The sequence below is a fragment of the Nelumbo nucifera genome, chromosome 1, assembly GCF_055504915.1.
Source record: "Nelumbo nucifera cultivar China Antique chromosome 1, China Antique-T2T, whole genome shotgun sequence".
NCBI classification, from domain to species: domain Eukaryota; kingdom Viridiplantae; phylum Streptophyta; class Magnoliopsida; order Proteales; family Nelumbonaceae; genus Nelumbo; species Nelumbo nucifera.
This window is the reverse complement of record NC_142649.1, coordinates 157,556,618-157,566,925: the sequence shown is the minus strand read 5'-3', so window position 1 is coordinate 157,566,925 and position 10,308 is coordinate 157,556,618. Positions and strand designations below refer to the sequence as shown.

The 10,308-nt window shown below is 36.7% G+C and overlaps 1 protein-coding gene and 1 non-coding gene across 2 annotated transcripts; one reads left to right on the top strand and one right to left on the bottom strand.

Annotated features, from left to right (window-relative positions):
• The first annotated feature begins 415 nt into the window (after positions 1-415).
• Positions 416-8,089, top strand: BARD1 (breast cancer associated RING 1). The gene is made up of 13 exons (XM_010266631.3): positions 416-616; positions 723-776; positions 900-970; positions 1,066-1,173; positions 1,278-1,687; positions 1,786-2,067; positions 2,298-2,398; positions 2,581-2,767; positions 2,923-3,029; positions 6,711-6,804; positions 6,907-7,072; positions 7,226-7,344; positions 7,465-8,089. The coding sequence occupies exons 1-13, from the start codon at positions 528-530 to the stop codon at positions 7,807-7,809; spliced, it is 2,133 nt and encodes a 710-aa protein (XP_010264933.1). The 5' UTR covers positions 416-527; the 3' UTR covers positions 7,810-8,089.
• Positions 8,090-8,499: 410 nt separating this feature from the next.
• Positions 8,500-8,572, bottom strand: TRNAE-CUC (transfer RNA glutamic acid (anticodon CUC)). The gene has a single exon. It is a non-coding gene; the product is annotated as a tRNA-Glu (tRNA).
• Positions 8,573-10,308: the final 1,736 nt, after the last annotated feature.

The following is a 10,308-nucleotide window of genomic DNA, read 5'->3' as shown; positions in this document are numbered from 1 at the left end:
GTCCATGGGCTGGACTGGGCTTGGGATAAATACGATAACGAATTTACGATCCAGCGTCAACCAGCTCATGGATTGGAGAGTGGAAACGGTCAAGTGTTCACGATAGCAAATGCCCCGTAATGTCGCGCACGTTAGCAAAATCTCCAGCCGATTTAAGCGGCGAGGCGGGAGTTGGGAAAAACGCGCGGAATTCGAATGTCATATCGAAACAGGGAAACAATCAAAACTAGCGCGGGCAACATTCATCGAGTGGAAACGTGGGCAGATCTCAGCCGTTAATATGACCGTTGGTTTTCGAGGATAGATCAGTCAACAAATCGAAATGCAAATCTCTCCCGCGGAAATCCGAAAAGAGACGCGCCACGCGCCACTCTCTCTTTACCTTGCTTTGTAGATGAAGCCTTTTTAATTAATAATTACAGAACCAACCGATAGCCGCTAGCTCGCCGCCTCTTTCTTCTGGTATTCTATCTCCCAGTCTCTGGCTCTTCTCGCCATCTCCTCTCCCTGCGACAACTGAGCCAGTCATGGCGGACTCTCTGAACTACAGTCGTTTCTTCAATCCATGGGTACTTCACTTCCAGAAGATGGGTTTGGAGCTCAAATGCCCTCTCTGGTATGATTTCAAGATTTCAATTCTTCTTTTGAGTAACTATGGTATAAGTAGTTCATATTCTTACACATCTAGATATATTAATTTCTTGTTTCGCTTGTGTTTGCAGCTTAAATTTGCTGAACCGGCCGATATTGATGCCCTGCAATCACATATTCTGCAGGTATTTCTTCTATACGAAAAGTCTCCTTGTAAACCAAAATTGGGTATCTATGATATGTGTGTTAATTTTCGTTTTTCTTTGGTTTCAATATTCTAATCTGCGTATCGATTGATATTTTTGCAGCTCTTGCATTCCAAGATCCACGGATGCTGGTTTGCACTGCCCCGTCTGTAAATCGCCATATGCTGATGAAGGTAGAGTTGCTGAGCATTTCGATTAAGCTCAAAGTTTTGAAAACATGTTGTTTTAAGATTTGCTTACTGAAGCAAGTGAATTTCTTTTTTTTCAGATTTAAGATCTGCTTCTCACATGGAAAATATAGTAAACGTCTATAGAAGTATGGATGATGCGTTTAGGGCTAGTCTCTCCCATTGGTCCTCTCAAGTTGTTCAGCCGGGTACTAAAGCTTTCACTTTTATTTGGAAACTGTTGCTTAGAAATTAGAACTACCCTGCATCCAGGTCCATTTCTTTATCGTTTTTTACATTTCAATCTCTGTAGATGTGCGGAAGCCTTCCGATGGATGCCCGGCTTCAGATAAAACAGATAGGGGCGACAAGTTGAGGAAGGAACCAGCTGAAACAATCCGAAGGGGAAGCAATGGACAATCGTCTATAGCTTCATTATCTCCTAATAAACGAACTCATGTGTCTCCCCATCATTCAGAAATCAAAGCCGAAAAATCTCGCGATTGTGTGGTTAGGAGCTTCAATAGGAAAGATGCATCATTGACCCACGAAGATACTGCTGCATCGTTACGGTTCTGTCAGTTCAGAGGCAGACAGCGGGAAGAGGGACAAACCCAAGAAATGGATCTGAATCAGGTTGCACCGACGTCACCTGAGAGCCTTCCATCCTTTGGCGATGCTAAGGATTCTGATGATGACAGTTCAGCACAGTTCAGCAAGCATGTAAGTTTTCATTCAATTGAAGCTTTTGGGTTGTTGGAAAACGTTTGCTTCTATGTTACTTTCTTTGTTTCTTATGCTTGAATTCACCACCTCTTCAGGGTACTGAAAAAATGCGAGAAGATGTTACAAGACCCGAAATAGACATGGGACTGCCTAATCACGCTAAAGATTATGGCAGAGAGTCAAAGAGAAAAAAGTTGAACTACGGACATCATGATGATGCTGTACAGTGTTTGAAATTTGAAAATATTTCTAATTCCAAATCTCAAGTTAAAGATGAAGGACCTGTTTCCAGTCCACAACCACCTGCTGCTTCAGAGAGGTTGGATGCAAGCTCATCTGCAGTCTGTGCATTTTGCCAGTCTTCTAGAACTTCGCAGGTATAATAATATGTTTTGGTTTTTCCTTTGGGTTTGTTGTTCAACTTAAACCTCCATAAATAAGATCATACTTGTATGAATACTCAAACTTGTGTGTGTTGTTTTATTGGAACCAGTTTTGTTTTCTTTGTAATCACACTCTTTTCTCAGCTTGTTCCATTCCAAAATATGATTCCATTTTTTTCCCTGAACTTACTTCACTTTCCTTTGGTTTCAATATGTTCTTCCAGTATGTTGGGCCAATGTTGCATTATGCCAATGGTGTGCCAGTAGCAGCAGATGACACAAAGCATTCCAACGTCATTCATGCACACAGAAAATGCATTGAGTGGTATGCTTCAAATTAGAATTTGTTATGGAGTAAGAAATATATATGATATAATTGCATTCATTGTTTCCGTTAATTTTATCATTTTTACTATTATCATTATTGCTATAAGTTGTTAATATTTGCTTATTGACATTTTGTTTCACTAAGAGATGGATCTGTATTTTGATGTTTGCGGTATACAGGGCACCACAAGCGTATTATGAGGATGAAAATGCTAGGAATCTAGAGTCAGAAGTAGCAAGAGGTGCAAAGCTCAAGTGCAGTGTTTGTGGTCTCAAAGGGGCAGCTCTTGGTTGTTATGCAAAATCCTGCAGAAAAACTTTTCATGTTCCTTGTGCAGTGAATACTCCAGGTTGCCGGTGGGATGGTGTAAGTTATCTACTTCTTTTGGAGGCTATAGGACTTTCTATTTTTTATCTTCTTTTTCCCACCTTTTTTCTTTTCTCATGAGTAGTTTCATCTTTCTTGCCTCTGAAATTTGAGTTTGAGATATTTATAATATGGGAATTGTTGCATTGTCACAGGATAATTATCTGATGTTTTGCCCAGCTCATTCTTCCTTCAAGTTTCCAAGTGAAAAGTCAAAGTCACGAAAGGCCATTAAAGCATGTGATCCTTGGGCTGATGAAGGGTAAAACTCACTGTCACAATTCTTAACTGTCTGTTCATGTTTTTTTTTTATTTTTTGGTGGAAAAGCTATTTTTCAGAGTTTTCTTTTTTGGTAGTGCTTTGAGAATTATGGTACTCATGAACTATGTCTTAATTTTAAACCGATCATTTAACAAAAAGAACTTTGTTTCTGGATTCCTTTAATAACGTGATGTTACTGATTTAAATATGAGGAATATTTTCTAGGCTTTATGTTCATAAGGATAGGAGAGCTCATATATAGGGATGGCAATTTCAATCATCTGTCTCCTAATAATGATAGGGTGGTTTTTTTGTATTGCTTGAAAGAAGAATTTTGGGACAGGGACGGGTTTTGGGATTCTATAACCAGTATGGATACGGGTAGAATACAGTATTAGGCTAAAACCCAACCCTCCACAACTGGCATATTGTTGGAAGAATATGAGCTTTATGTATTGTGTGTTGAATTTATTAATATTTTGGCTTTTATGTAAATGATAATTGATATTTTGTTATGTGTTTTTTACATGTCTTAATAAAATAATTGGAAAGTTTGATGTTTGATCATGTTATTTTACTTATTTATTGCTTATATATAACATAAAATAATAGGAAATTATATGTGAATTTTAAACCCAACCTTCTCTATCCTTAAATGCAAGGAGGGTAGGGTTGGGGAGGGTTTTTCATTTTCACATGTGGGGAGGGTTTTGGGAAAGGCACAGGTTGAGAGGCTTAAGGAGGGGGGTAGGGTCTAGAATTTACAAAGCCCTCCCTAAACCCACCTTGTTGCCATCCCTACTCGTATATGTATAATATTGTTAGAATTTTCCTAAAATATGAGAACTTGTAAAGTTCTTTATCCTCTCACTGCATTTCCACTAGGTGCAGTTTGATTAGAGTTTATTGTATGTTACCTTTTTCTCAAGTTCAATTCATGCCAATTGATCGTAGTGCCAATCTACTCATATTGATTGAGTTCATCAATGTTCTAGTCTCATGCCTTAAAATACAGATGATGTGCATTTTAAGGCATGTTCCTTGCTTGAACCAGGGTGATGCCCCTTTCAAAAGGAGTATGGGCTATGATGGCCTGGCCCTGGGCACATTCCTTTGTAAGATTGTTTCTTGGTTATTTTGTATGGCCTGGCCCTGGGCACATTCCTTTGTAAGATTGTTTCTTGGTTATTTTGTATGGCCTGGCCCTGGGCACATTCCTTTGTAAGATTGTTTCTTGGTTATTTTGTATGCATTTTTATATGATTTACACCTTTATGATGGTCTATTAATCTCTAAGGTTTCTTCCATTGGTGGTACTAGCAGTGGTTTATCAACTTTTAAAAGAAAAAGAAAACAAAAACTTTTTGAATACTGAGACCCTAGTTATTGTGGATATGAATTTAGATAGGGTATTTCCACTTTAAGAAGCAGCAAGAATACAAATGATCTTTGATCCCTAACACTTAAATAGAATAAATTGTGACCAAAGTTACAAAACCAACCCCCCTATGTATACAGGCTAAAAGTTGATGTTTGGGATGCTTAGGCCCCAAAATCCCAAGGAATGCATGCAGGAAGTCTAACATCACACCAGCTATTTAAAGTAATGCAACTAGAAGATGGTCTAATGTTTTCCTTTTTTAGATAAATAGCCATGGGAGTTTCATTGAACAATCTCCATATTACTCAAAAAGTGTAGCAGGCCAATAAAGTACAAGCCCATTTGGTTCAGAACTGTAACACTTTGATTACAAAATAAATCCTGGCCTGGGTTCACCTCATTCCATCCTTTTCCTAACATCACCTAGTTTTGCTGAATGCAGCTGCAAAACCATTGGCACCCCTAGGACCCATTTGAATGACCTATTCAAATTTCTGCCTATATTAAGTGTCTGCCTCATTAAAGACCTGATTTCCCAATGAATCTAAGCACTAACCTTCCTCCATGAGATTATAGTTTGACAATCACTCTAAACTCTATTCTCAGACCATCCTTTTGAAGCAGCCATTATCAGTCCTTGGGTCAAAGCCAACAGTTCTGCTTGTATAGAGTTGCTGATACCTATTGGGCTGGGAAAACTGAGAAGAGTGGAGCCTTTAGGATCTCTGATTACCCCACCCATGCCTGACCTTCCTGAATTGTCAAGACTACATCTGTCAAAATTGGGTTTAAGCCATTTATCAAAAAAAAGGGTTTAAGCCTTCCTCTTCCTGGTGCTTTCCATTGATTATTCCTTTGCTGTCTCTAGCTTTGGTATCCAACAACTATTAGTCATCCCCTCAGTTATTGATACTCACCCCTTAAGTTCAATCACACTAAGGCCGAATGAGCAATTCTTACAATAGTGAGATCAATAAAGTGACTAAACCCATTTTCTGTCTTCAAAAATTCTTGAATTTCTTTCTCCTACAAGGCTCACAACACTTATGTATGTATACACAGCTATAATATCTTGCCATCTTGTGAACAAGACTGAGTGGTCAATTTTTTAGGATTTTCTCCCAGTGGCAGTCCCAATAGGTATCAGTGGCAGTCCCAAATAGTTGAGAGGCAAAGATTTAATCTCACATCCCAAGGTTATAGTGCAATCCTTTATTTTTCCTAGAAGATGGTCAAATACTTTGGGTTTCATATGTTTGAATTGTCGACTGTTTGAAGCACTTTGGTATTGTCTATGTTTACTTCCTTGTTTACTTGAACTTTCACTTTGAATTTCTTTTTTATGCTTTTGTATTTTGATTTGGCCTAATAACCTTTTTAAAACCATTTAACGTCTTTTAAATTTCAGGTTTTCATATTATATGTATTAGTTCTTTTATTTATTTATTTATTTATTTTGAAATGTCGTGCTTGCATCATTTGGGTGCATACTTTGTCTTGCATCTTGTGCCTCAGGTGCTAAAAGGCCTCTGCTTTTTGTGGCTTTCACTTCTAAAACATTGCTTCCTCCTTGTTTCAAGAGTTTCTCGAAAGATTGTTATAGAGCCAACCTTTCCCTATAACTCCTTATATGCTACCTCCCTCCCCTTGTTTGAAAATAGCAAATACTAAAAAAGAGAAACGGGATGAAGATACCTTAGCAACATAGACAGCTGATAAGGGAAATTTTTAGCTTAATAAGGGAGGTGGGTGTTTGTTTTAAGTGGGTAAGGAGATCGGCTAATGATTTAGATGATACCATAGCAAAACAAGGGACTCTAAGGGAGAGTTTGTACTGGGCAATGCTGTTACCGTTTCTGATAAAAAAAAAAGCAGGATGAAGATCTAATCCTTGTTTTGTCAGAAAGATGTGGCCCTTCAGAGATAGTATACAACTGCTCTCTCTTCTCTTCATTCTGTCGATACATCATCCCTAGGATAGAGAGTCTATGTGGATGATGATATAAACATGTGCATGGACCACGTCCTTTTGTTTTTGTTATTGCCAAACTGGTGTATGTATGTTTTTTGTTAAAATAACATTGAATATCTACAATTGAGGTATATTTGCTTCTATTAGTTATAAATAGAAAAATGTCCATTTCTTAGCTCATAATTGCATGGAGGCTTTGGTATATTCGCTTCTATTCTCCATAAAATCTGAATCTTGTACCCAAATTGTATGTGTTTGAAGCCCTTTTTGGTTTTTCATTTCTTAGATGTATCATCTGATATTTGCATTATTTACCATATATTGCCAGGGATAGTAATCAAGCTAACAGATCCTGGGTCACTTCAGCTGATACGTGTAAAAGGCTGGTTCTATGTGGTTCTGCTCTTTCTGTTGGAGAGAAGGTAAGTTGGTTTAAGCCCTTGGTTTATGGTTTGGTGCAGAACTGTCTTGTGATGGTGTATTTCTCATAACCTGAACCAATTTGTCTGTTTACTATTTTGCAGAATCTCTTGAACAAGTTTGCAAGAATTACTGGTGCAACTGTTTCTAAGATTTGGATACCAAATGTCACTCATGTCATTGCAGCCACAGATGAGATAGGTGCTTGCAGCAGGACACTAAAAGTACTAATGGCAATCCTAAATGGGAGATGGATACTAAATATTGATTGTAAGCCTCAATTTGCTTGTCATAATGCATTATTGTTACTAGTGTATTAAGGTTTAATTATGTCTTTTTCTTCTCTTTCTTTTCATTTCTCTTTCATCGTATAAGTTGGTATTTTTTCTTTTATGCTAATGTCATTCATGATCCTGGTGGCAGGGATAAAAGCATGCATGGAAGCTATGGATCTTGTAGATGAAGAGCCTTACGAAGTGAACCGGGATATTCATGGCTGTTGTGATGGCCCCAAAAATGGCAGGCTCAGAGTCGTGGATAATGTATACTCCCTCACACATGCATACATGCATGCACAAATACAACACAGACATGAATAAGTACATAATGCAGGCACAGGACATAGCTATCAAGGATTAATAATATTTGTATTTCTTGTGCAGGCCCCAAAGCTCTTTCATGGGCTAAAGTTCTGTTTCAGTGGTGATTTTGTTCCCTCTTACAAGGGATACTTGGAGGATTTGGTGAAGGCTGCAGGGGGTACTCTCCTGGAGGACAAGGTCAGCTCAGTCTCGCAAGGTAGTGATGCACTTGCAACTCCAATAACCTTGGTTGTGTACAGCCTTGATCCTCCACAGACTTGCAATTTAAGCGAGTTTTCTGTTATCGACAAAAGGTGCAGGGAAGCAGAAAATTTGGCTGCTGAAATTGGTGCTAAAGTCATTGGTCATACATGGCTTTTGGAATCGATCGCTGCCTGTAAATTACAATCCATTGACTTGCTATAGACTGTTTTAGAATCAACTTGTTTAACTGGTCGACAACCGGCCATGTGTAATCTGTTTCTTCAGACCTCCAGCTTCATCTTTTGTTTTTTGTTATAAATTAGAATGTAGAAGCCTTGTAATTGGGTTGATTGGCAAATAGTGAAGATATCTGGTTTGCTTCTAGAGAAGCTCACCGCCTAACTTTTAGCCCTGGAACAAACGAAAAGCACATCTAGGCTTTTTTCCATTGTACAAGTTAAATTAAATGTTGTAATGCAGGGTTTCTTTGGTATTACTTTCAGAGTTCAGCATGTATTTTGTTTTCATGATAAGCTTGTTTTATCTCTGTTTATTGCACAAGACCTAAATGCTGGCTTTTATTGTAACAATAACGGATAATCTAAAACTGTAATTAATGCGACTGACCTTTTATTCTACTGGATGTAGAATGCCAACCCTTGAAGCAGGTGAAAATTGTTCTAGATACTAAACGGTTTTTGTAACCTCCCAGCTATAAGATATTAAGAAGTAACTTGAAAGTTAAAACTGTTCACTACCATGTCTGAATTCTGATTGACCCCAACTCGTGTCTGATTCCCAAGTGCAATTGAAGGCAGTTTGTGCGGGTTTAGGGCGGAGGAGATTTGGCCGGAAAATGATTTGAGTTGAGAATCTTGAGATGATTTTAATGTCGGGCAAAAGATAAATAAATTCCGTTGCCGGGACTCGAACCCGGGTCTCTCGGGTGAGAGCCGAGTATCCTAACCAACTAGACTACAACGGAATTGTGCAAGAGATTTTAAAACTTCATATTTTAACTATGTACATTTGAATCTTCCACTGACAATGATGTCACTTTCTTCTTCCGTAGGTTTTATTATGTTGCTGCATTTCTATCTTTGAGTTGGGAGAAAATGGAAATGTGGATGCTTTTATAGGTTCTTGTACTTGGTATTTTGTCGCTACATTTATGTTTTGTCAATTTATTTAGATGTAAACCCGACGTTGGCAGTCTGACTTAAACGTATACGTTTGGTTGGGCGAATTTAACTTCAAATAGTGACCTCAAATTTTGCATTGGGTTTTGGGGGAGGCGTAAAACAAGACGGCGTTGTATTTGAGTAGTTGGGGATGCATCTCTAGTTCAAACTTCAAATATCCTATGTGGTGCCCATTCATCTTTTAAGTGTTTAATATTGAATTTGGGAGTGCTTAAAAATAAGTGATTATTTGAATAAGTACTTATCTTGGCAACAACCACACCGAGTGGCAGATTCGGGATGTTTGATTAGTGGGGGCCAAATATTATCATAACATTTGAGTAATTAAATAAAAAATTGAGATCAAAATATTTTCACTCAAAACATTTTAAGAGAAATAAATATATCTCATAATTGATAAAAAATCTAAGATAAATAGATAAATCTCACCCTTTTGAAAATAATATATATATATATATATCACAAAATTAGCAAACCCCTTAACAACATCAATTTTCTAAGAGAAACAACCATTAAAAAAGAAATTATAAAAGTAAAAGTAATTTTAAATATCTCACTAATGCAAAGAAAAAATAATAATATATTTAGAAATATAAAAATAGATGTAATATTAAATAGATAAAAGTATAATCATATAAAAAAATAACATATAACAAATAAGAATTTATACGAATAATATTATTATCAACAAGTTCCAATCAAGGGGAAAATAAAGGTGATCAACCATATAAATTATTTCATTTGGGAAAATCAGAGCCAATATTAAGTCAATAATAGAATAAGTAATCTAAGTATCTAACCATATAAAATTTTCATTAGCCAAAAACAAATGAAAATTTGAATGGGAATTTATGACATACATCTTTTGTTTTTTGTTTGATAAAACAAAAAATAACTTCTTGTAATTTGTACATAGCTTCATAACAAATAACTTAGATAGTATCAAAACTAGTGCCTATGCACCTTGAAACACTAAAACCCAAATGCGAAAACTTGAAAAAGATAATAGATGGTTTGTATGGCCCCTTAGCTTTTAGGGGTAATGCTTGTCAATGTCTATAATCTACAATAAAAAGAGGATAATAACAATGTTACGTCAAAAAGCTTGATTACACTTTCCCTTTTTATAGAGATGCAAATGAATCAGATCGGATTCAAATCAGGGTATTATCTTAATCCAATCTGATAAATTATAGGTCCAATTCAAATGGATTGAATAGCTTGTGAGAAGCTCGGCTCGTGGCCACCCCTAGGTGCACATGTATGTTTATTATTGCTAAAATAATATATTTGAATTATAATAAAGTGAATTTCAAATTTCAAGTATGAAAATTAATACACAAAAATAATAATGACTTAATTCTCCATCGATTTATAAACCCAACTTTAGCGTATAATCAAACAATTAAGATTATAAGCTAATCATTAGGGTGGGGACCAAGCTAAATTGAACCAAACAATTGAGATTGAAGTTGTGAAGGTTTACTCAATATGATAAACTACTCATAATCTGCCATGC